This window comes from Microcebus murinus, chromosome 2 (genome assembly GCF_040939455.1).
Source record: "Microcebus murinus isolate Inina chromosome 2, M.murinus_Inina_mat1.0, whole genome shotgun sequence".
In the NCBI taxonomy this organism is placed as follows: Eukaryota; Metazoa; Chordata; class Mammalia; order Primates; family Cheirogaleidae; genus Microcebus; species Microcebus murinus.
Genome location: NC_134105.1, coordinates 121,057,114 through 121,083,435, shown reverse-complemented (window position 1 = coordinate 121,083,435; position 26,322 = coordinate 121,057,114). Strand labels below are relative to the sequence as shown.

Here is a 26,322-nt window from a genome sequence, read left to right as displayed (position 1 = left end):
GCAGCTGGGAGAGAGGCATTCGACAGATTGCCCTCCCAGCTCTCTGAGGGAAGCGGCCCTGCCAACACCTTGACATTTAGTCTTTGAGACAATATATTTCTAATTGTTGAGACACCCAGCAGCCCCAGGAAATTAATAGGGAACTCCCAAGGCACAACAGTTGAAGCCCCTACCTGCTCGTAGTGATTCCACTCTAGGATTCTCCAGGAAATTCTTTCGCAATTTCAACCTGATGGCACTTGAACCTCAGCCAAGAATCCGGCTGCAAATCACAAAGGGGGCTTCCTGCCTTTGCAAGACCAGCACCTCCAGTCAGGGCTGCTCTCTTCCCCGCACCTGCCCACCCAAGCATCCTCAAAGCTCCACCACTAAAATAGTTAACAAAACTTTTCTAAAGGCTTTGACGTAGCAAACAAGACAGAGAACTGACAATATTCATTCAGTCACTTAACATGTATTTATTGGACATTTACCAGGTCTCAAGCACTGTTTGTTCTAGGCACCGAGGCTACAGAATACACAAAATAGATACGATCCTGGTTCACAAGAATTACATTCCAGGGGGAGAACTGGACAACAAAGAGGAAAACAAGCACCCAAATCATTTCAACCATGAGTACTGTGATGAGAAGTGAATGGGTGATGTAGAGGGATGGCCACAGTGGACTGAGTAGTTTGGAAAGGTCTCTATCCAAGGTGACATTTGAACTAAGACCTAAATGACCTAAGCCTGAGGATCTGTAGAAGAACATTCCAGGCAAAGGTGGCAGCCAGAGCAAAGGCCCTGACGTGGGGACAAGCTTGGCGTGTTCCGAGCTGGAGCACAGTGAATGAGGATAGACGGGTTCCCAGGTGATATCTGAGAAGCAGGCCGGGACAGGTCACGCAGAGCCCTGCAGACCACGATTAGGCGTTTGTAATAGGAAGTAACTGAAATGTTGGCAGGGGAATCGCTTGGCCTAGTTTATGTTTTGGAGGCTGGACACAGCTGTCACCAGAGTCACAGCGCCGCCCCTCCACAGGGCTCCACTGGACATCTGTCTGTGCCTCCCCTGAGACCTGCTGAGGTTGCGGGGACCAGCTCCGCTTCCACCGACAGGGGCGCCCTTCAGCTGCCCCTCCTAGAGGCCAGGCTTCAAGGCCTGGGGGAGCAAACAGCCCACTGCCAAGCCCTTACTCTCAGGAGTGGCCTCTTTCAGGATCATTGGCATTGGGATCGGGGTCTGGACCCTTCCGAGAAAACATCGCTCTTCCCCACAGGGCACAGGCCTGTGACCAGCACCCCAAACACCCCCAAACGCCAAACACAGAACCACAGCCTAACATTTCCAAGGGTAGGTTTTTAGGTGTGCAGGGCACTCGGTACAGGTCGCAAGCTCAGCCCTAACCCTGAACTCACTTTGTTCCAGCACAGGGCGGGCGGCACACCCCAAGCCCGGGCCAGCCCCTTTGCCCGTCTCTCCTCACGTGCATCCCCCACGTGCCTGTCCACCCAAGCTCTTCCATCCCACCGCGAGGGAAGGACGCCCGGCACACCAAGATGCAAGTATCTGGCGTGCTGAAGCACACTGAGTAGGGAAACGTTTCTCAGAAAAACAAGCTACAGAGCCACAAATCTGCTAAGAGATTCACCCAACTCACATCACTAAACAGAACACTTCTCACTCCAAAGCTTCTGCTCAGATTGAGTTCAGTCTTCCACCAGAACAATTGGTGGAAACCTGCCTTGCATTTGCAAATGAAAACAATCCACTGGAGGTTTTCTCAGAACAAATGGCTGGTTCACTCCAAAGTTCAAGCCTCAAAGACAAGAACTCTTTGGAACTTTTTAAGTGGCAGATTTTTAGGGCTGCATTTTATCACACTGCAAGTTGTTTACCTTGTTTCTACCCAATGAGCCCGAGGGGGTGGCCAGCCCCGCTAGAGAGAAGCGCTTCCCCAGGCCTGCAGGAGAGAACCCAAGGCCGGGCCTTCCTTGCAGCCCAGAGCAGGGGCAGCTGCATGTTGGGGGCACTTGGGGTAAGCTCGGGGGCGACGGGGAACCAGCCCGGGCTTGGCACTTATTTTTGTGCCCGGCGCAGGGCCACGTACGTCACAGTCACTGTCTAATGCACACAGCAAGACAAAATGCCAGCATTTTTGTCCCTTTCACAGAGGTGGTCAGCAGGGCCAAGGGAAGCTAAAAGACATGTTCATGGTCCCGCTACCAAAAGTGTCAGAGCTGGGGTCGGCTGAGGCCAGACGCCAAAGACTGTGCTCTTCCCACTGCCTCACAGCCTCTGCCTGTGTCCCCACCGCACAGCGGCGTCTGCGAGTGAGCCCGGGGAGGGTGCCTGTGTCCCCACCGCACAGCAGCGTCTGCCAGTGAGCCCGGGGAGGGTACCTGTGTCCCCACCGCACAGCGGCGTCTGCGAGTGAGCCCGGGGAGGGTGCCCGTGTCCTCACCGCACAGCGGGGTCTGTGAGTGAGCCCGGGGAGGGTGCCCGTGTCCCCACCGCACAGCGGCGTCTGCGAGTGAGCCCGGGGAGGGTGCCCGTGTCCCCACCGCACAGCGGGGTCTGCGAGTGAGCCCGGGGAGGGTACCCGTGTCCCCACCGCACAGCTGCGTCTGCGAGTGAGCCCGGGGAGGGTGCCCGTGTCCCCACCGCACAGCGGCGTCTGCGAGTGAGCCCGGGGAGGGTGCCCGTGTCCCCACCGCACAGCGGCGTCTGCGAGTGAGCCCGGGGAGGGTGCCCGTGTCCCCACCGCACAGCGGCGTCTGCGAGTGAGCCCGGGGAGGGTGCCCGTGTCCCCACCGCACAGCGGGGTCTGCGAGTGAGCCCGGGGAGGGTGCCCGTGTCCCCACCGCACAGCGGCGTCTGCGAGTGAGCCCGGGGAGGGTGCCCGTGTCCCCACCGCACAGCGGCGTCTGCGAGTGAGCCCGGGGAGGGTGCCCGTGTCCCCACCGCACAGCGGGGTCTGCGAGTGAGCCCGGGGAGGGTGCCCGTGTCCCCACCGCACAGCGGGGTCTGCGAGTGAGCCCAGGGAGGGTGCCCGTGTCCCCACCGCACAGCGGGGTCTGCGAGTGAGCCCGGGGAGGGTGCCCGTGTCCCCACCGCACAGCGGGGTCTGCGAGTGAGCCCGGGGAGGGTACCCGTGTCCCCACCGCACAGCGGGGTCTGCGAGTGAGCCCGGGGAGAGTACCCGTGTCCCCACCGCACAGCGGCGTCTGCGAGTGAGCCCGGGGAGGGTACCCGTGTCCCCACCGCACAGCGGGGACTGCGAGTGAGCCCGGGGAGGGTGCCCGTGTCCCCACCGCACAGCGGCGTCTGCGAGTGAGCCCGGGGAGGGTACCTGTGTCCCCACCGCACAGCGGGGTCTTCGAGTGAGCCCGGGGAGGGTGCCCGTGTCCCCACCGCACAGTGGCGTCTGCGAGTGAGCCCGGGGAGGGTGCCCGTGTCCCCACCGCACAGCGGGGTCTGCCAGTGAGCCCGGGGAGGGTGCCCGTGTCCCCACCGCACAGCGGGGTCTGCGAGTGAGCCCGGGGAGGGTGCCCGTGTCCCCACCGCACAGGGACGTCTGCGAGTGAGCCCGGGGAGGGTACCCGTGTCCCCACCGCACAGCGGCGTCTGCGAGTGAGCCCGGGGAGGGTGCCCGTGTCCCCACCGCACAGCGGCGTCTGCCAGTGAGCCCGGGGAGGGTACCTGTGTCCCCACCGCACAGCGGCGTCTGCCAGTGAGCCCGGGGAGGGTACCTGTGTCCCCACTGCACAGCGGCGTCTGCGAGTGAGCCCGGGGAGGGTGCCCGTGTCCCCACCGCACAGCGGCGTCTGCGAGTGAGCCCGGGGAGGGTGCCCGTGTCCCCACCGCACAGCGGCGTCTGCGAGTGAGCCTGGGGAGGGTGCCCGTGTCCCCACCGCACAGCGGCGTATGCGAGTGAGCCCGGGGAGGGTGCCCGTGTCCCCACCGCACAGCGGCGTATGCGAGTGAGCCTGGGGAGGGTGCCCGTGTCCCCACCGCACAGTGGCGTCTGCGAGTGAGCCTGGGGAGGGTACCTGAAGCTTCGAAATCGGGAAATCGACTGTCTTATTTGCTTAGTGGTCAGATGTTATAGTGCCCTATTCCATCTTAGTCATTCAGGACTTGTCTCTGATTTTATCCTCCTGGGGTTTCACTTGCTTTGTTCTTAAGTTTCTGACGTTAATTGGTTCATTTTAAAGTTTCTAGGACACCACTGGAACTCCCGAATGGAAATGGGGAGTGCATAGTGTGTTGGTATTTACCTCCCAAGCAAGACTCCGGAACGCCCAGGGAATTTCCTGTGCCAGGCTGGAAGGCGAAGGGCGACGCAGGGCGCGCCGCGCGAGCAGAGGTTCCGAGTGTGGGCTCTCACCGCTGAGCTTTTTAAAGTGCAAGATGCACCACAAACGTGCACGATCGTGTGTGATGTTGGTGATGTCTGTCTGTTTTTAGAGATTGATGCCCCCAAGAACTTGAGAGTTGGTTCCCGCACGGCCACCAGCCTTGACCTTGAGTGGGACAACAGCGAGGCCGAGGTTCAGGAGTACAAAGTTGTGTACAGCACCCTGGCGGGAGAGCAATACCACGAGGTGCTGGTCCCCAAGGGCTTTGGCCCAACCACCAGGGCCACCCTCACAGGTGAGTACAACTACCTCTGGGTGCGTGGAGGTTGCTGAGTCTACACCCTCACAGCTCTCTCCCCAACCTTCCCCCTTACATCCAACCCACCACCACCTCCCATGGCTTTCATCTCTTAAGTCCCCATCAGATATTTCTACTACTGTCCATCACCTGGTCTAAGCCGCCATCCTCTCTGATCTTGACCACTGCAGTGGCTGAGAAGCCCCACATTCTCTCCTGCCCCTTGCAATCCTGTCGTCACCCCATCGGTGACCCTGTCAGAGTCCGTGTCTGGCTGTGCCGTTGCACGGTGCAGACATTCCAGGGCTTCCCGCCGCTGTTAGGTGCGCCCAGACGCTGGCTGGGGCCCAGCGGGCGCTGCCTGGTCCACCGCCTTCTCGGGCCCCACCTCCCACCACGTGCCAGGGCTGTCTGCTCGCGGCCCCCAGCTCCGCTTCCTTCCGCTCCTCTGACGCGCGTGCCCTCCCGCCACGGGCTGGCGCCTGGCGGGCTCTCCCCTGGTCAGCGCAGGCCCCCCAGGGCCGGCCGGGTCACTTCCCAGGGAGCCGTCTGGTGCCGGGTGAGGCGGGTCGTCCCGCCCAGTCACCGCCCGCCCTCAGCGCCTCTCACGGCCGGTTCACACTGTGGCCTCCGCCCTACACCCAACGGGCGTGGGAGTGGGGTCACACTTGGGTTTGCTCATCGCCGAATCTCAGGGTCCAGCCGGTGCCCAGCACGTTCTGGGGCCTAGGTCAGCGTTCCGTGACTGACTGAATGAACGAAACTGCGAAGGTTCACTGTGACTGGAGCATAGGCTATAGGAGGCCGGCGACAAGGTGAGAGCCTGGCCGTACCTTATCTGCCCTCAAAAGAGTCTGGGTTTCTTCTTGAGGGCAATGGGGAGCCACTAAGAGATTTTAAATAAGGCGACGTGATGACTAGCTGGGTACAGAGGAGGGCAAGGGCAGAGGCAGGGAACTGGCCCGGAGGCTGCTGCTGGGGTCAGAGCGAGAGATGGCGGTATGGACTGAGCAGGGCCCTAGGCCACCACGACGCCCGCTGGGGACCGTTCCCTGTCCCCTGGGTGGGTGTGAGACCTCGTTGGTGTCCCTCCTGGGGCCTTTGGCTCACCCATCCAAGAAAACCTGCCTGCCCAGCCCACCGACGGGCGTGACTGGAAACACAGGGCGCGGCTTTCAGACGAGGGAGAGGCCGTGCCAAGCAGTCGTGGGCCATGGCTGCCAACGTGCGCACAGACAGACTTTGTTTAACTTGTGTCTTGGATTCCTGCGAAAGCATTTGCGTCTTAGTAGACCAGGGATACACAGCAAAGAGTACGTACATAAACAAGGGCAGTTTAATCAAAGCTGTTTTCCTCCTGAGCTGAAATCCCAGGCTGCCTTGCCAAATAAGGCTAGTTAAAATAAATATAATAAATGCCTTTTCCAGACACACGCACTCCGGAAAGCACAGCGAGGAGCTGGGAAGATTTGCTGACCAAGCAGGTTAACGGGAGAATTAGACACAGGAAGGACAGACCAGCTGGCGTAGGGCCTTGCAGAGAGCTAGAAACAGTCACAAAAATTAAACTAAACAACAAAAAAACTGAAATGATACAGGAGGGAGCTGATTCTGAGCACAGCCCATCCCTGCCTAGAGCTGCAGGCTAATTTGGTAATTAGCAGTCATAGAAAAGCGAGGGCTAGTTGTTCAAAGGCGGAGACACCATGAAATCGCCAGCGAAGCAAGAGAACCCAGTCACGTCCTGGCCATTGTCTCCCACGACCAGGACAAAAGAAGATTCCACATTCATCGGTCCTTTGCTGCCATCCCATTTTATGGATGAGGAAGCAGAAGCTCAGGGAGTTTGGAAACTCGCTCAAGTTCACAGAGTTGTCAGGGGGGACAGCTGTGATTCAAAGTCACTCCTACGTCCCAGTCAGAAGGTTCCCTCCCATGGCTGCTTCTACTAACAAAGTGAAATATAAGGGACAGTCCAAATGTAAATGCCACAGACCTATAAGGGGGGGATTATAATTGAGTAGTGCGCTTGAATAAGTTGATTTTTTTGTGTTAGAGTTGGGCTTATAAAGTTATATAATTATATTATACATTATATATAATTATCCCAGGGAGCTCACATAATTATGTATATTACATCATATATATAATTATAAATTAATATATTAATTCATATTAAATTATGAATTAATATATTAATGTTTATACCACACAGAATTATCCCAGGGTGCTCGCTGCTGGGAGCAGCTTTATGTTATTTAAGAAGGGGTTATAGGTGTACGAGGAAATCAAGTCTGCTTGTACTTGCTGAGATGCTAGTTGCAAGGATTGTTGGCTTCTTGCTGAGGAATCTGGGGGAAGAGAAGGAAGGGCCAGGAACAAGAGAAGAGACAAAAGGGAGGAGTTTGAGTCTAACTCTAGAAAGCTGTACTCTTTCCCTCAATCCCCAACTTGGAGCCTAAAGAGGAAAGTTTTTCAGCCTCGAAGGCCTGTGTTCACCCCCTGGAGTCTCAGTTTGATTTCAATGCTCCGCTCTCTGCAAAATGTTGAGAGAGCAGACTTTGAACTCCATACCAAGGCTCGACACTTCCTGTGTGATCTGGGGCAGTTGACCTAACCTTTGCAAGCCTCTGTTTCTTCATCTGTAAAAGGGGAATGATAGCCCTTAGCTCACAGTGCCATCAGGAAGCTTTGATGAGGCAATATAGTTGATGAGTTTAAGGTAGCACTTCTAACATAGTAAGCTGCTCGGCAAGCAGATGGTGATGGCGAAGAAGAAAGCGGACGAGGAGGTCTGTGAGCTGCGGGAGGGCTCAGGAGGGCCCCTTCAACCCGTGGCCCAGGGTGCAGAGCGGTTTGCACAGCCCAGCGGCACAGACCTCGCCCGGGAGCTGTCACGCCCTCTCCCCCCAGAGCCACTGCATCAGAGCCTGCGTTTAGAAGTCCCCCGGTAACACGCGCACATTAACGTGCGAGACGTGCTCGTTTAGAGCGTGACTTTGGAAGTCACCCCACCCAGGCTGGAGACCAGCTTCATGGACAGGTGTCCTTGGGCGAATTTCTTAAATTCCCCAGGGTTCAGTTTCCCCATCTGAAGGACGCCCTATCTCCCTCATAGAGTTGCGAGGATTAAATGAGATGGTAGACACCTCTCCATTTCAGCACTGATGGCGGGGCCTGGCACATGGCGAGCACTCAATATCCATTTGATTGTTTATTGTTCTTAATCCCCACGAAGTCAGGCCTGGAGCCGGGGCAGCCTGGCCTTTCCCTGCACAAGGTCGGGTCCCTTTGTTCTCCAGCTGACCCTCCACCCGTACAGCTCCGTGGCACCTGCATTTGCCACTCACTGCAGAAGTCCTTGTCCCCAAGGTCACCATTTACCTCCTCGCGGTGGACTCCAGGCCCTTCCTGACTCTCGTGTCTCTGGATCAGTCCCAGGGCTCCCAGCAGCAGCCTCCCGCCCTCCCCCTTCGCTGCACAGAGCCCAGGCCTGCGCACAAAATACCAAGCACTTTCCCCATGTTCTCCATAGGAATGCCAGAGAATTCCCTCTGGAGAACTGACTGTTTCTGAACAGCACACTCGATGTCTGTGGTGGTTTTTCTCTATTTGGTGGCTTCTGTGCCTCCATAGGTCTTTTCTTGGGCTCGGCGTCTCCGCCCAGATGATGTCTCCTTGGCCTGCGCGGCTCCTGCAGTCCCGGAGGGCTCCCTGAGTGTCACGCACCTCGCAGGCTCGTCGGGGCCCTCCAGGCTAGACCCTGGCACTGACAGGGACTGGCATCTCCACTCTGCTTCTTGGACAGCAACAAACAAACAAAGCATCACACAGAAAACTCCTACTGGAGGGAGGGAGGGAAAGACAGGCTCAGCCCTGATTGAGATTTCGTCCAAAAACCAGCTTCCGTGCCGAGGACTGCTGCCAGTGTAAACACTGCTCTGGCCTTTGTATGTGAGATGGCCGCTCTAAGCTGTCCTGGGACAGGCATGTGGCTGAGCCATCTCAGCAGCAGGGCGGAGGGCTTGCCCTCAGACACGCTCACTCTCGCGGGGTCTGTCAGGATGAGCATGATGTCATGATGAAATGTAGATGCCTACACTGGGGACCCCCATGGCCCGGAAACTAGGCAAAAGGAGCTGACCCGAATGGCCCCGTGAGCACTGCGCCCCCGCCCAGCCGCCCAGGCCCCTCCCCTCCCCGGGCGCCCACCTGGGTGCCTCACGACATGCACCCCAACAAGCCACCTCTCCCACACACAGGGACTGCCTCAGTCTCCCCAACAAGCTGTTGGTCAGAAAAATCGCCAACAGCATCCAGGAAGCCCAGAAGCTTGACAATCCTGCAGACGTGCTATGACAGCGGGCTGCAAGAAAACAAAGACGTACAGACAGCCACACGCGACACGCGCTCAGGCAGTGCTCACTCATGTGCGTGTACACACACACTCAAACACACATATACACACTCTCACACGTACATGCACTCAGGCACTGGCACATACTCACATGCCCATACACGCCTACACACATACACTCCTGCACACACTCACATACACTCACACACATGGCCCTACACACCACACATGCGCACGCAGTCGGGTGCACACACAGTCGGGTGCACACACACACACGCACTCCACACTCCATACTCAGGCTTTGGCAGTTGCTACCTTCAAGTCCTGGGTGCTGGGAGACACGGGACGGGCCACCTACCAAACCCACATGTCTCCCCAGGGTCCAGACGGCTCAGGGGGTGAGAGGGCGGGCCCTCGGGCTGCGCGGGCAGGCCATGTGCTCGCCACAGGAAGACTTTCCATGAAGAAATTCAGGACTCCCGAAGGAGTCCAGCTGGCAAAGCAGCACTGGCCCAGGCACTCGGTGTCCCCTTCACCCTGTCTGCACTCGCTGGACGCGCCAGTGCACCTGCGCCAGACCCAGCGCCCGACCTCGCCGCTGGCTCCTCTGAGGGGGAGGGGTGCAGGCGCTGGGCCTGGGGGCCTGGGCGGCCGGTGCTCAGCCTCCTGTGGGTGAAGTCACAGTGACCCCAAGCGGTCACCCTGGGAAGGCACCTCTAAACGTGGTGTCGCCTTCCAGGGGCAGGAAGGTGCGGGTGGGCTGCAGACACCGGTAGAGGGGAGGCGGGAAAGGGCAGAGGCTCCACACGCCGCCTCCTCTCACGGTTGCCGCAGGGCCTGCCTCTTATCCGTGGGCAAGGGCTGGGCAGGGGCCCAGGAGAAAAGCCAGGTGGGAATGTTCCAGCCTCTGCTTTGGCTTCTTCAGCAGGAAGTGCTGTCCATAGTAAAGACCCAGAAAAGGGCCGTCCCTACAGGACGGGGTGTCTCCCTGATTTCACTGGCAACTGGAACGTTCCATCTGAGAACGGTCCTTAGTAGTATCATTTTTTTTTTAATTAAACATAGGTTTGTTGGGCCAGTCCTTTCCGTAAAATCAGAATGGAATCGACTGCTGCTCTTTGTGCTTGAACATCATCCACAACCACAAAAGCAGGGAGATGTCCTTGGAAGGCTGGCTCACCCAGGGAACCCTGACAAGGCCCCGCTTTATCCAGAGAGATAAGAGTAGGAGCCCGGGAGCCCGTGTGACTAGCCCATGTGACTAGAACCGATTGCCTATCTGGTGTGATTTCAGGGTTCTCCAGAGATCGTCTCCCAATCTCTCCCCGTCTACGAAACCTCTGGTCTCCGAGTTCCATTGCTGGGACATTTCTCTACGAGGGGGCCCATATTAGGTCCCTGGTTTTCACGATCCATTTTGCCAGATCTGCTTTTGCATCTGCTGTTTCTCTGCCTGGGATGCCCTTCCCCCAACCAAACCTCCATGGACCCTCCAAACCCCGTCCAGACAGCTCTCTTGGCAGCCTTTCCAACCCTCCTGCCACCGCCACCGGCTGCCTCTATGCCTCACATAGTTTCCACTGTGCTACATACTGCGAAAAACCAAAAACAAATCCTTTGACCCAAAGACCTAAGAGTCTGTGAGGAGACCAATATGAAAACTAACAATAGCAACATGATAACTATAAAACCAAGAGATTGGCTACAAGCTCCTCAGGGATAGGGCCCTCAGTCTGTCCCTCTCTGTGAAGGCAGGTGCCCCGTGCACAGTGGCAACCAAATCCCTAACCCCAGTTTGATAGACTTGGAGCACCTGAGAGATGAGCCCCCGGACTTAGAGATGGGGAGGGCGCATGTCTCCACACGGCCACTGCACCCAGCCCAGCCTGTGGGCCCTAAGAGTCGTACTCACGTTTGTGCCGGCAACACACAGCAATCTCAGTTTTTTGGGCCTCCTTTTCTCTACCACGGTCCCCACTAGCAGCAGCAAGCATGAAGCATAGGTTTCTTCCTGAGTCATTCCGCCCATAATATTGCAAGGTTCCTTACAGTGCAGGTGAGAATGTGCTGGTCCTCATTCCTCTCTGGCCCTCGTTAATCTAGGACTGCTCCAGCCCCCATTCTGACCACAGAGAATTCCATGTTTCCTTCCCTCCACCTTTCCTAATCTTAGCTGGTGTTCGAGGCCCAGCTCAAGTCCACTCAGCAGAAAGCCTTCTCTGGCCACGCCAGCTCGCGCCGATCCCATCCTCCCTTTGCAATATCTCTTAGTTGGCAGCCCCGGGTTTGACACCAAATGACTCTCAAATTCCAGTTTACTCTTCTACTGGCCCCTACTAACCTGAAAAAGACTCAAGGACAGGAACCATGCCACGATGTGCCAGAAAGAACAAGGGGCTGGGGTTCTCAACCTAGTTTTACCATGTATTAGTTTTGTGACCTCGGTCAAGGGGTGACTCCTCTGAGCCTCTGTTTGCTCCTCAGCCATACCCTCCGCAGAGCTGCAGGGAATTAAATACGATGCCTCGAGTGGCTCTCTAAGAAGCTTAGTTGTAACTAGACAACTCTTTACCATCAGACACTCAGAAATTCTCCTTCATTTCCCCCCTCTTACTTCCCTCCCTTTCTTCTTCATTGTTCTTCTAGATTACCTGCTGCATGTAGCCTGGTGCTTGGCATGTGAGGGGTGCTCACTGAATAATTAATTTACTTTTTTAGTACAGATACCTTTTCATCCCCAGAAGGGCGATGTCTGTTCAGCTCACCCTGGCAACCCAGCACACAGCCTTATGCTGGACACGAAGGAGACCCTCAATAACATTTATTGAGTGGATAAGTGTGTGCTTTCGGGGTTCTGAGAAGAATGGGTGCGAGGTGAAAGAATGGAGCAAAGCATCAGGCTGCCTGCGGCACAAAAGAAGTTCTATAAGGAATGGAGAGTGCTGGTTTCCTATGGGATGAATTTTCCGAGTTGTTGTTAAGAAAGGAACCGAGCCATTTATGTGCTCCCACTCGCAGGAGCTGGATGGAAAGATAAAGAGAGCACTGATAGAGAGCAATGGGATCTTTATAAAGTGCGAAATCCTAGGAGTACTCGAAGTGCTGATATGTAAGTGCACCAGCTGTGCCTCGGATACTCGTCTTCTCTTCCAGCAGAAGTGTGTTTTACCTGCTGACAGGAGCAACAATTCCTTGCAGCAGAGGAAGAAAGCTGCTGAAAATCAAAGGCAGGCGGCAGGCAGCGGCCTCTGAGTGAGCCCCACCTCCCCAGCCCCTAGACAGGGAACCTGGGAAGAGAGTGCTTTAAATTCTGCTCTGCGGTTTTCTGGGAGAAGATGATTCCGTTGTAAATTATTGAACATTCCATTTAAGCTTCATAAATAAGAAACCGGGATGAAAATGTTACATGTTAGATCCATTTGGCGACACATAATCTCTGTCTCACTCCCTCATCTGTCACCCTTCGTCTACACTGGAAAATTTCTACTTCATTATAGGCAATTGAAGATCTCGATTGGTTGTTTGAGAAAAGTAGTTTATGTCCCAAAGGTAATCTAATTTCCCCAACCAAGGGTGTACCTGGGACTCACCGAACATATTGACAGAGATAAATGTGTGCTTTGAACAGATCGGGGCGTTGCAATCGCCTGCTCAGTCTAGAGACAGGTACTCAGCCAGCCAGGCCGAGCTCCTCACTGGCACCTGGGCGCCCTGAATCACTGGTTTCCACAGAGCCAACAGGCTAAGCCGCTGCCCACCGACAGCAACGGGTGTACCTGGGACCAGCCCGTACCTGCCTAGGGCATTTTTATAGCAGAGAAGACCACTTATTTAAAAAAGATCCTGAAATCATTCTCTGTGCAAGGTAATAAAATATTGGCTATTATCACTATGGGCCAGGCACTGGCATCGACTCATTTAATGCTCACAATGGCTCTCTGCTGCTGTTGTTATTCCCATTCTACAGAAACTGAAGCTCAAAGATAGTAAGTAATCAAAGTTAGAAGGTCGAAGGTGGCAGAGCTTGAATATTAACACAGATGTGTCAGGCTTCAAAGTTCACCAGACTTCAAAGTTTACTTCCACTGGTGTTGCCACTTAAGAGAAAGAAGGAACTAAGTGCTGCAAAAGAGGTGGAGCTCGTTCAGGAAAGGGAAAGAGGGCTGATCAGAAGGCCTGCCCGGCCGGGGCTCCAAGACTGCACTCCTTCAAGGGAGCCGGCCGGTAAGACCCGGCAGGCTTTACCGTACTGGAGCGTGGGGACGTTTATCTCCCGGCTGTGTAGAGGACGGGGACGTGGAGCCCTCTGGCTACCATGCTGTATCCCCTTGGCTAAACCACGCCATTTGTTAAGAAAAGGTTGCTAAAGTATTTTCTCTCAAAATCAGGGCTTCTGGGGAAGTGACAGCCAGCCTGGGGAGCCAGTGATGTGGGAGGGAACGAGGGACACCCCGATCCTCCTAAAAGCCTGAACCCTGAGCCCAGAGGCCAGGGGTCACCCCTAGCTAGTCACAGACCTACTCTGTGCCACAGTTTCTTTTTGTAAAAAGATGATGTACTGCATTGAATAGCAGCCCCCCAAAATTCATACCTACCCAGAACCTGTGAGTGTGACCTTAATTGGAAATAAGGTCTTTACGGATGCAATCAAGTTAAGACAGGGTCAAATGGGTTAGAGTGGGCCCTAAATGCAGCGTGACTGGTGTCCTCATAAGAACAGAGGACACAGTCACACAGGGAGAATGCCAGGGAACAACAGAGGCAGGGATGGGAGTGCTGCAGCCACAAGCCAAGGAGTGCTGGCCGCCGCGGGAAATGAGGAGGAGGCAAGGAAGCGCTCTCGTTTAGAGCCTTCAGAGGGAGCAAGGCCCCACTCACAGCCTGACTTCAGACGTCTACACTTCGGAACCACAGGAGGGTACGTGTCTGATGTCTACGGCCACCCAGTTCGCAGGAGTCTGTAACAGCAGCCACAGGAAGCTAACACAGACGAAGAAAAGACTGCCCATCCCACCTTCCTCACAGAGTTGGGATGAGGCTGTAAAATACATTCAATTTTGAAAAGCACAAATATTATATAAATGCAGGAAAGCATTGTAATCAGCCGTGATCCTGGGGAGCCCACAAAAGGCCCCTCAAAGAGGACTACCGAAATGACTCAGACTGACTGTTGGAGACACCTGGGGTGATAATTTGATTTCTGTTGCATTTTTCTACCATCTCAGTCCTAATAAATGGGATGAGCTGGTGCCAGTTGTAGTGGACGGAATGAATAATGGGCCCCAAAGAGGTCCACGTTCTAGTCCCTAGCACCGGTGAATATGTCACCTTACATGGCAAAAGGGACTCTGCAGGGACAGAGAGATTGCCCTGAGATTGCCCTGTTCTACCCGATGTAACCACAGGGACCCTTATAAGAGGGATGCAGGGAGGTCAGAGTCAGAGTGGATGTGACGATGGGAGCGGGAGTCAGAGAGAGAAACAGACCTGATGGTGCCAAGCTGCTGGCTTTGAAGACAGCTTAAGGGACCATAAACCAAGGAATGCCGCCGCCTCTAAAAGCTGGAAAAATCAAAGGATTTCCCCCTAGAGCCTCCAGAAGGAATGCAGCCCTGCTAAACCATTTTAGACTTCAGACCTCCTGAATTATAAAATAAAAATGTGTGTGTTGTAAGCCGCTAAATTGTGGTCATTTGTCACAGCAGCAACAGGAAACTAACACACCAGCCAAATCAGTTAGTCTGGAAATGAGTGTGGGAGAGGCTAGGGAGAGAGCCCAGAGAACTCCAGGTATTCTGGGAGCCTCTCAGTGATCCTTTGTATTGAATCCCCCAAAGGAGTTCCTGAGAGGCTTACACCCTCTAGTTAGACAGTTTTTGCATTTCCTCCAACCTCCTGGACTCCCTCAGAAGCCACCCTAAAGTGGGATCCATAGCTTTAAACACCCTGCGGCTGGAATTACTGGCCCTGCGGGGAGCCCACAGCAGCAGGCTTCTGCACATCCCCCCTCAAAGGCCCACAGCTCTGTGCTCAGGAAAACAACCCGTCCACTGTTCTCCCTAGAGGGGACCCAGGAGTCCCCGTGTGGCCTGAGCTCCTACCTATAAAAGGCATAGCTTGGTCCTCATATAAAACATTCAAGAAATATGGGAAAGGCCCCTGTCCACACTGCCCCTCTCGCTTGCATACTCCCCTAATTCACAAGAAACCTAAGCAAGAAACCGCTTCACTTCACTGGTTCTAGCCACCCGAGTGTCTAAACACACAGGGAAGCACACTTCTGAAGGTCACTGACAAGGGCAGCCTCCCTGCCTCCCCTGAGAGCCCGCCAGCCAGCAGGAAGCTCTGTGCTGGCCGGTTCATCCTGTCGACTTGGTATGGATCTCCCAAGTAGTAAGTTGGAATTTCCTAATAGGTAAAATTAGGAGGGCGTTCAAGGAGGACTAAACACAACATATGAATAGGAGTCTAAGATTATTTTCTTCCCTCCTTTCAGCCTTCCCTGTCCCCAACACACCCAGGATAATGTTTGTGTGTCCTTCTGCCCATAGATCTGGTACCCGGCACCGAGTATGGCGTTGGAATCTCTGCTGTCATGGACTCACAGCAAAGCGTGCCCGCCACCATGAATGCCAGGACTGGTGAGTAGGCGGATGGGCGAGGAAGGAGACTGGGTTAGCCTGTGAGCCCGAGGCACCCCGGAGGCTTGTCCTGGTAAGAATTAGTCAGAAGGCAAGGCCCGCCAGTGAGCAGGTCGATGGTGACACCGTCAGCCTAGGACAACACCCACCCCACGCCTGACCTCTGAAATCTGACACGCAGGATGGAGTCCCGCCCTCTTCCCCATAGACCTGGGTGAGGTCCCCTGTGGTCTGGAGGGCTGCCCAGAGCTGTGCAGAGCAGAGGTGGGAAGTCCCAAGGGGGTTGGTGCCAAAGCAGGCCATCCCACAGCGGGCAGAAAGGGGTACATTCACCCTGCACCACACAAGCCCTCAAAAAGGCCACTGGAGAGAAAGGTCTAGAACAACCCATTAAACCCAAGGGCAGTATAAAAATCCACTTGAGGCCCTTGCTGCTCTAGATCTAGCAGTTTTGCTTCCAATTCCTGGGTAAATGTCGAAATCACTGCAGTGGCTTAGGCACAAGCAGCCTGGGCTAGGCTGGGGATTTTAGGCCAGCCCCTGTCCCAAGGCTCAGTCCAGCATAGACTCCCTCTCTAGAGAGCCGCGTGGAAAGGCTCTCGGGGTCCTCAGATGCAGTTGCCTGCACACCCGTGGTTAGACAAGCCCAAGTGGCCTCAGGGTGCGTGAGGGCGTGCACCGCTGGCACATTCCCACTTGACTGTGACTCCCGTTTGCCCTGCTTGGCCCACTGAGAAAGGCCGGGAGAAAGTGACATGGGGAGCTTGGAAACCGGCAGGCAGCTCTGTCCCAGAGGTGGATGTATTCCAGCGGCGTCTGAGCTAATAATGCTTCCTGCAGATGGCCCATCTGGCTGCCAGGCCCCCGCCGTCTTTCAGAGGGACGGGGCTCAGCAAACTGAGATAAGTGTCAGCAGTGACAAGCTAGTGCTCTTGCTGAGTGTCCTGCTGGTAGCTTAGAAACACACGGGGGGGGGGGGGGCATGAACACTGGCCCTCCTGGGAACCTGTGTAGAATGGGCCACTTACGCCGATCCACAGAGCTTGACAGTCCCCGAGACCTCATGGTGACAGCCTCCTCGGAGACCTCCATCTCCCTCATCTGGACCAAGGCCAGCGGCCCCATCGACCACTACCGAATCACCTTTACGCCGTCCTCGGGGATCGCCTCGGAGGTCACTGTGCCCAGGGACAGGACGTCGCACACACTGACGGACCTGGAGCCCGGGGCGGAGTACATCATCTCGGTCACTGCGGAGAGGGGTCGGCAGCAGAGCCTGGAGTCCACTGTGGACGCCTTCACAGGTACCAGGGTGGCAGAATCCCACGTGTCCAGGGATCCAGGGAGCTTAGCGTGAGCTGGCCATCCGGGCCACACACTCTTCCAAAGCCCCATTTCCTCCAGAGAAAGGAGAAAGAGCAGATGGTAGAACCAGAGATAGAGGGAAACTAAAGCACGTCAGGAGGGGAGGGGTGGAGGCAAAGGGGGAGCTGAGCGGGTGCTGCCTACTGAAACCTGTGTCTGGTTTCCTGCGTCCCTACGGCCGGGACGTGGTCGTCCATTCCGTCCATCTTGCCCTGCTGCCCACGTCAGCGGCATTCAGGAAACCCACGGGACCGCGTCAAACACCCTCAGAATCGAGGCTTACATCCTGGGTCAGCATTCGAATGACTCTCAGCGGCATTTTTGGTTTTACCGGAATCTATTTCTCAGCATACGGCTCGGCAAGGCTGGAGTGGGCGGGACTGGAGAGCAAGGGGTGGGCTGAGCGGGTGAAGGTGGGCCCCTTGTCAGCAAGGAGCATGGAGCCCTGCTGTCAGGTGGCTCTTCTAAGGCAACACGCCTGTCCTCACACACGTTCCATCCGCCTCTCTGCCCCGCAGGCTTCCGTCCCATCTCCCACTTGCACTTCTCCCACGTGAGCTCCTCCAGTGTGAACATCACCTGGAGCGACCCGTCTCCCCCAGCGGACAGGCTCATTCTGAACTACAGCCCCAGGGATGAGGAGGAAGAGATGAAGGAGGTCTCCCTGGATGCCACCAAGAGGCATACTGTCCTGATGGGCCTGCAGCCGGCCACCGAGTACATTGTGAACCTGGTCGCTGTCCATGGCACAGTGACCTCTGAGCCCATCGTGGGCTCCATCACCACAGGTGAGCGGGAGGACTGGACAGCAGGTGGCGAAGGGGGAGCTCACAGTTGCCTTCGACAAGTCAATGAATTTAAAGAGAGAAACACCCAGGGTGCAAGGGACTGCCTGCATGGCTAGAGAGGGTCTCTGAGCTGTTCTGAAACAGCTACTTGTTCCAGTGCTCATAAGATGCATTAGATGGGAAATTCTCAACCTGTCTCAAAGGCAGGACAGACTCAATGTCTTGAGGAGGTAAAGGCCTGAATGCATCAATCCAAAGGTCTTCCCACTCCCAGCCTAGCAGAAAGCCCTGGAGAAAGCTAGTCCCTGAGAGGAATCCCACTACTGTGGAGACACCTGCCCTATTCTGGGGAGCCATCTCTTGACTGCCCAGCAAGGTCGCTGGGGCAAATGGCGATTCCTCAGAATCACAGGGGACTAGCACCAACCATGTAGTAACCTGGCACTCAGAGAACGGGGTTGATTTGACCATTGTTTGGGAAACACACACACTCTGAGATGAACTAGATCAGTCCCATCTCATCATTCCCAAGTACAAACCCAAATGTAAGGTGCATGGGGTAAGAGCATGTATGTCTGGATAGTTTCCTACATGCTGTTAAGAACTGACAGACTGGACCAGTGGATTAAACACTCAGCTGATTCAACCCTGTGATTCCCCAGCAAAAAAAAAAAAAAAAAAAAAAGTATACAGCATAAATGAAATACAATTTAGAAGAGTGGATTTGTTCTGGACTTGCAGTCTGAAATCCCTGTACAGTCAATAGGCAGGTTTTTTGAAATTGAACCAAAGATGGCTGGTAAAAAATAAGAGATAAAGGCAGAATTGGGTTTATCTAAGGAGTTCCCCCAGAGAAAATGACTGTGTTACTCCCAGTTCAAAGCAAAATATATGAACTTAAAGGAAAGCTCCTAGTTGACCTGCAGATTGGTAATATTTGCTGCACAGGCACACGCCTTGCCAGCGTGGCTTCACGTTGTTAAAATGTTCTTCACGAACATGGCTTCGACCGTACCGCTAAGGTTTCGGGTGAAACATCAGGCTGACCATGCTTTGCAGGATGCCCCACTACACAGTAAGGTCTTGTCTGCCTTAGGGACACCACTGGCTCTTGGTCGGCACACAGTCAGGAAGGGAAACCCTTTTTCACACTGTGCTTTCTGTCTTTTCCCCACATCCACCGGGTCCTTGTAGGAATTGATCCCCCCAAAAACATCACAATTAGCAACGTGACCAAGGACTCAGTGACAGTCTCCTGGAGCCCTCCTGTTGCATCTTTTGATTACTACCGAGTGTCGTACCGACCCACCCAAGGTAACACATCGATTAGCTTGCTTAGAGACAAATGGGGTTGGGAGCTGGGTGAAGACTATCATGGGAGAATCAGCACGTCCTGCAGGACACCAAAGCCGTGCCCGGGCTTTCCTCCCGTCTGTGGCATGCTCCGTCAGAAAGAGCGTGGGGTGATGGGCCAGGGAACCCCGCACTCACCAACACCTCCCAAGAAAGGCTTGATCGCATCCCCCAGACAGCAGGCCTTCACCAGCAGAGGTGGCTGGTCACCACTACTTAGGCAGTATAATGGGGACAAAGAGCCCTAAAAGAATCTGCCAAGAGGCAGGTCACATGCCCTTTCCCAAGACAATAAAGTCAAAGACTAGAACCCAGGAAGATGGCTAAGGACCCAGCAGCGCCAGATGGACCCGTGGAGGGAACCACAGTGACGTGGTCCTGTTTCTGCCACTTCAGCCAAGCATGAGTCAGAGGAAGCTGGCCCAGACCTTGCCTGCCTCTTGCCAGTTCTTGCTGGTGCACATGGCATTGTTAGCAGAGTAGGGGGCACGCTCACTTCCAGCGAGAGGGGAGGACAGCCTTCCAGGCCACCCTGTCTCTGGGCTGCGTGGGCCACTTCCTGTGGCCATGCCCTATGGCTGCCATAATGTATCTGCCTCAGAGAAGGCCAGCCTGTTAGAAAACCATATCATGAATACTTTTCTTTGCTCCAAAAAGCCCATAAAGTGAAGGGGTGAGACTGGGATGCAAACTCTTCAAACTCCAACATTCCCCCAGCCCATGAGCCGTTTACTGTCCTGCACCCACCTGTGCCTCGTGGCAAATGCCACCAGGAGCCCCTGTGCAGACTGCACCTCGGCCTGTGTTTCTGAGAGAGCCGCGGAACTGACTGTGGGCTCTGCTCTTCTGCAGTGGGACGACTAGACAGCTCGGTGGTGCCCAACACTGTGACAGAATTCGCCATTACTAGGCTGTACCCTGCGACCGAGTACGAAATCAGCCTCAACAGCGTGCGGGGCCGGGAGGAGAGCGAGCGCGTCTGCACGCTGGTGCACACAGGTGGGCCTGTCTCTGTGGCGTGTCGGGTCAGGGCCCCGACTGAGACCTGCAGCAAGCAGGGGAAGCAAAGAGCAAAGTTGTTCTGGCTCAGACAGAAGACACTGGTTCTGGGGTCCGAGGCTTCGTTCCAGAATGCTCCTCTGACTCGCCGTGTCATGCAGGGCAATTTGCAATTTCTCTCCCCCCAATATTCTCTAATACTAAGAGTTTACAGAGTCACCCTCTAAGAGTCTTCCTAGTTTCAGTTAGGAATTTTCATGGAACTTTCAATACAAAAAGTACCCTTTCAAACACACACAATGGAAGTAAATTCCAGAACAGACATCTGAATCATCCATTTGATTTTTTTTAAAGACTCAGATAAGGAAATTTCATTTCGGAAAAGTGTTGTTATTCCAATAATGAAACTGGAGTTACAAAATTCTTCAGTAGATATGGCCAGAGACCACCAAGTAGCTGCACTTGCTCTTGCTTTATGGGCCAGGGAGAAAGAAGGCACCAGTGGGGCGGTAGCTCCCTCATCTGTGGTGGAGGTGGTGGTGGCCATGCTGCTGTCCTGGGCCACCTGCAGGGCACGGCATAGTCTGTGCTCTCCGACAGGCCCTCCAGTCGGATGCACGTGTCCTTTGCAGCCTCAGTCAGCCCCTGTGAAATCAGCCAGAGGAAGGAGGTGGGAGGGAGTGACCAGCTTGCAAGAAGCGAAAGAGGGAAGGGTGGTCCAAACCCCATGACCTTCCTCTGGAAAACCGCCCCTTGGATGGGCCTGAGGACAGAGCTCCTTCAGTGGCTCCACGGCCCCTCTGTCTGGACCTTCCGCAAGTGCACCAGGCAGAACTAGCAAAGATTGCTATAGAAGTCACTAGAAGCCACAGCCAAAGTTTTCTGTTCCCAAACCCTAGACCAAATCTCCTAGTTAAGGCATGGTTCACACAGCACACAAGAAAGCATCCGTCTTGCCTCATTAAGAGAACACCTGGGTTTCCTGAGGTTGCCTAATTTCCCTGGAGAATGGTATTTCCTGAACGAGGGAGACACACCTAGGAGTTGCTCACTGCTTTTGCAGATGTTCTCACAAGCTCAGAACAGCATCTTTAAAGCAATGGCCAAGGAGATATTCCTTCAGAAACACACAAATTATTCTTCTAAAGACAGGACAGAATATTCTGATCTTCCCTAGTCCCCTTCCAGGCCTATGACTACAGACAACCCAGCCGTGTTTTTTATTCAGTCTTGCCGTACCCATCAAACTATCCGTGACCATTAAAGTACCAAAATGCATTGACTGAAAGTGATGTCCAGTAAGTCAATGCTTAGAGACGACCTGAGTCCCATGCAGTCATTCCACAATCCCACCTTCCTGAGTGTCCTAGAAATTCGTATGTGAGAAAGCAGGATTTTTCCCATTGAGCACCACGAAATGGACGTCAAGACCTTCCTATTCCCAAGGTAAAAGAAAGCAGCAACTGAGGTCAAAAACTTATTCCTTAGGTTCCTGCACATCAGCAGCCAGTGCCTCTCAAGCAGATATTTGGGGTACCAACTCTAGTGGTTTATCAACCCAATTGCCCTCCTTCAAGTTTAGGCAGAACTATTTTGGCAACTTCCAATAACTAGCTTGCCCTCAGAAGTGTCTTATGATGTTGCCATTTGTTTGTTGTTTAAACTTGAGGTATATCATCTTACAACTTTTGGAAATGAGTTCCCCTTCAGGGTATCATGCTTGTCTCATCGTATCAAGCGTGTCTCAGAGAGATCAAGCCAATTGTAGTTTCCTAAAGACTGCATTTGAAGAACTCTTTGAAGGCATAGATTATGGATACAATTTAAATTTTAAAAGTATAAAAATATTTTCTGTGTGTTACTTTGTGATGAGGGATGTAGGGAAGCAAAAAGAACCTTCAATTAGAGAACAGGATCAGATCAAGGAGATTTGGTTCCCAAAAGCAAGTGCATGATGCTTAGGTTGAGCTGATACCTAAACTGTTATAATAACATCCATTTCTGAAATACATTCTAACTTTATGGAAGGGAAGCACAGTAATAAAGCAGAGGCTTAGGGCATGGACCAGTGAGAATAGGAAGACGATCCTATGACAAGCACACTCTGTTCCCCAAGGAGCACTCTTGGCCTGCCTAAGCCTATAAAAATGCCCTTGACTCTCAATGCAACAAAAAGAATATCCAGGACTCAGCTCTGGGTGAGCCTTGGGAGTAGTGAAGCAAGAATGCAATAATCAGATATGCCTTTAGAGGCAACCTGAGTCCTGTGCAGTCAATCCACAAGTACTTACCGAATACCTTCTAAGTTCTCTATCCTAGGGCTACTCCTGCCCTCGAGGAGCTCCCATCGCATTTCCTGAAGCTCATCAACAGAGATCTTCCACAAGGCATACATTACATTTATAAAAGTGCAAATAGACTGGGGAAGCATGATTATCTCATCAACTAAAGAACTATAACAATTTCTGCATGTTCTTAGTTTCTCCATCTACATTTAAATGTCTAAGACACAATAGCCACACCTCGAAATCCCCGTAACACCTGACACAGTGCTCTGCAAAAATAGAAGTTGAATGCAACAAAAGGAAGAGCTGGGGCAATACAGTGAGATTAGATACTTGAGAGGAAGGATAATAAGGAGAAGAGAACGGGGTTGATGGAACCAGAAGGGCAGAAAGGGAAGAGGTCTTTGCTCACTGCACTATTCCGTATAGCACAGCAGCAGACGTGCATCGTGAGCTAGTTCATTGCACGTCCATCCCGCAGCTCCTGGTACTTTTAGCTGATACTCTCCTGTTCTGCTTCAGCCATGGACAACCCTGTGGATCTGATTGCTACCAACATCACCCCGACAGAAGCCCTGCTGCAGTGGAAGGCACCGGTGGGTGAGGTGGAGAGCTACGTCATCGTCCTCACGCACTTCGCAGGTGGGTGCCTGCAGGCCTGTGCAGCGGCCGGGTGGGGAAGACGCAGACCAGACGGAAGTCAAGAGACAAACCACTCTGTGAATCTGAGGGACAAATTAGAAATGTTCCTGCTTCACTTATACTATAAAGCCCCCAAGATATCCACAATCTTTGAAAAGTATATCAACTCCAGGAGTTGAGAAAGCTAAATCTGAACAGTGCAAGAAAGGCAGGTAACCTAGGGCAACTCAGCATGGAGCTAAGACTTGTCCCAAAATGCTACAAACAGGAAAGCAGACTTTTCTAGATACTTACAGAGCAAGAAAAACACAGAAGTTATAGGACAAAGCTTGGAACATATGAACATGATAACAGGTGACAAAGAATTCAGAACTAGTAAACTCTTCTGTTGTTTTGTCTTCTCTACCCATATCCAGCCCAACAGGTTGAACCAACATAAAATCTGAATTTAATGTCTTCTTTATCATGCTTGTTCACTTTATGCTATTTGAAGTTGAATAGAGAAGCCCAAAGCAAAACAGGGTTGTGTACTCCAAGTTTCTAGGCTTAGAGACTCAGCCTAAATTAAACATGTGGTCACAGAATTGTTGTGGGTTATATTCAGGAATCCAGAGAACAAAGATACCAGAAGACAGAAGGCAGGCAGATGTCTTGATTTTCAAAAATGGAAGAGAAAGTCAATTCTGTAAGGTGCAAAGAAGTAAACATATTGTCAAAGCTTGAGAAAGTAAAAACTAAAACAGACTATTAAACAACTTGGAGAAGGAATCAGTGATTACCGCATACAAGCACAGGTTCACTGTAAATGTTTTATCAAAACCACTTCATGTCCTTGTTTTTATTGGTAAATATAACTAGCACATTTGTAATTCAGCAAGGCCTTAGAAAACCCCACTTATCGCTTACTCCTTAGTTAAAATGGAAAAGTACATGATGGATCATAGTTGGAGTTAGCTGGAACTGTCGTTGATTGAACAACTTCCTCAAAGAATGGATATCATTTCCATGGACACGTCCTAACCCGTCGATGTGCACGCACAATCCACCTCAACTCCCAGCACCCCTCCTTGCAGGCCATCGCCCCGCAGCTCTTAACTCTCACCATGCTTCCTCAAGCCTCCACGCATTTGCACATGCTGTTTCCTCCAGCAGGAAATTCTCTCCCCACTTGTCTGCCTAGAAACCCCATCCTTCATGTCTCAGTTTCAACCCTACCTCCTTTGTCAAAACTTCCTTTATTCCCTTAACGCAGTCAGACATATACCCGCTCACAGGTACAAAACACACAGCTCCCTCATAGCAATTAATTTCTATTCATTCAACAAATACTTCTGATGCCCTCCCATGGGCCATAAAGATGGCCTCTATAAGATGATATGGATTCAGAAGCAAAACATGAGTTCTTGTCTTTACGGAACTGCCCTCTGGTGACGGTGCAGAGAAGTGAATAGTTACAGCCCGATATGGGCCATGTATGATACAGGCGAGCACAGAACTCCCAGGGCCACATCTGATGGACCATTATGATTGGGGCCAGGGCATGGAGGGGAGGAAAAGAGGAAGGTCTTAAATAAAGTGAAAGAAAAAAGATGAGGGGAATAAAGGGAATTCCAAGAAAAAGAGCAGCCCGTGTGCATTTGCAGAAGAGTGAGAATGCATGAGGAGTTTGAGGAACTGCCATGGCTGGAGCACTGGCTAATGGCATGATGTGCGAAAGAGGATGTTAAAAAGATAGTGTTAGGTACACTCTTCCAAAGAGTATTAGTTTGAATTTTGACTTGCTTGTATGCCTTCCTATGTCTTTAGATCCTAAGAAACTTGAAACCTCAGGCCCTACCAACTTTAGAGATTTGCCTAGTATGCAGAATGATTCAGAAGTATTCTATTAATAATTGTCCAACAGAGGCTTGGCCCTGATCTAATAAGCAGTTTTATCAGCAGCTTAAACAAATTCAAAGAAGACATGCTTACCAAATGTGTACGTAAAACAAAACTGTAATCAATAGAAACCAAATTAAAAATATTTCAATAAGCTAAAACAGTGGTCCAAGAGTCAATCAACAAGGCAAATTGCAATAGAAATAAATGTGAAGCTCTGTTCATGGGTATAAAAAATCAACTAACCAGGTTGTATTGGGAGGTGGGGAGAATGGTTATAAACAAGATCTTTGCTTTGATTTGTAATAATCTCAGCATGCAACAACAGTGTTAAATGGCTGTCCCAAAACCTGATGGATTAATATCAATGGCACAAATAGAAGCACAGCCTGACCCTGCTTGTTTCATTGGTCAGTACATCTCAATTATTGTTCTTGATTCTGAGTTTTGCATTTCAGCAGGGAGACTGATAAAATGCTGCTTGTCCACAGAAAAGCAGCCAGGATTGTGAAGGTTTTAAAATTTTTATCTAAATGTAAGGGGAGGTAGGGCTGAATTTTCCCAGTCTAGAGGAGAAAGACTTGATCAGGAAGGGTCGTGGGGAGACAGGGGCCATGTAAACAAAGGGTTCGGTTTATTCTTTGCAACTCCAAAACCTAAGCAGAAGTATGTAAAAGACAATTTGACCTCTATATAAGGAATATTTTCCTCAGTTAAGATATAAAAGGAAATGAGAGGGGATCCTTTCATGGAATAAGATGCTAACTTTGGTTATCTATAAAAGACTTTACAGAACTTAGGTTAGCTGTAGAAGATTTTTTCCAAAATTCTCTTGCATGAAGTCCTTGTGACATGCCTTTGGATTTAGTAGGTCTTTCCTAAATTAAGTGGACTCATTCAAAGCTCATTCACATTCATCTGGTTTCAGTTGCTGGAGAGACCATCCTGGTTGATGGAGTCAGCGAGGAATTCCAGCTTATAGACCTGCTTCCTTCCACCCACTACACTGTCACCATGTACGCCACCAATGGGCCTCTCACCAGTGGCACCATTAGCACCAACTTCTCCACCCGTGAGTACACAGTCACTGCTGTACCCTGTGTCCCTGGAGGCTTTTGCAGATTCTAAAACATTATCAGTTTCCTTGTGGTAGGCTAGAGTATACTCTATAGGCTTTGGATAGTGCAGCTATGAGCTGTTCTTATTTCAGTCGACTGCAGCCCAAATTCAGCAAAAGCTCTCTGCTGGCAGATATATCTGCTTTCGGCCCTCACCCTGAGTCTGGGTGACAGCAGTAGAACCAGGCCAAGAGAGGCCAGGGCTGGGAATGCCCCTGGCCCAGGAAAGCCTGATGGATATTAAAGGGCTAGATAT

The 26,322-nt window shown here is 52.6% G+C and overlaps 1 protein-coding gene across 1 annotated transcript in view; it reads left to right on the top strand.

The window, feature by feature from the left end:
* The window catches only part of TNR (tenascin R), a 389,837-nt gene that overhangs the window by 329,724 nt on the left and 33,791 nt on the right, over nucleotides 1-26,322 (top strand). Inside the window, exons 9-16 of the mRNA XM_012765050.3 lie at nucleotides 4,452-4,637; nucleotides 15,549-15,638; nucleotides 16,679-16,942; nucleotides 17,522-17,791; nucleotides 18,986-19,105; nucleotides 19,997-20,143; nucleotides 22,951-23,070; nucleotides 25,877-26,020. Coding sequence (XP_012620504.2) covers nucleotides 4,452-4,637; nucleotides 15,549-15,638; nucleotides 16,679-16,942; nucleotides 17,522-17,791; nucleotides 18,986-19,105; nucleotides 19,997-20,143; nucleotides 22,951-23,070; nucleotides 25,877-26,020 — 1,341 coding nt within the window. The remainder of the gene's footprint in view (nucleotides 1-4,451; nucleotides 4,638-15,548; nucleotides 15,639-16,678; nucleotides 16,943-17,521; nucleotides 17,792-18,985; nucleotides 19,106-19,996; nucleotides 20,144-22,950; nucleotides 23,071-25,876; nucleotides 26,021-26,322) is intronic.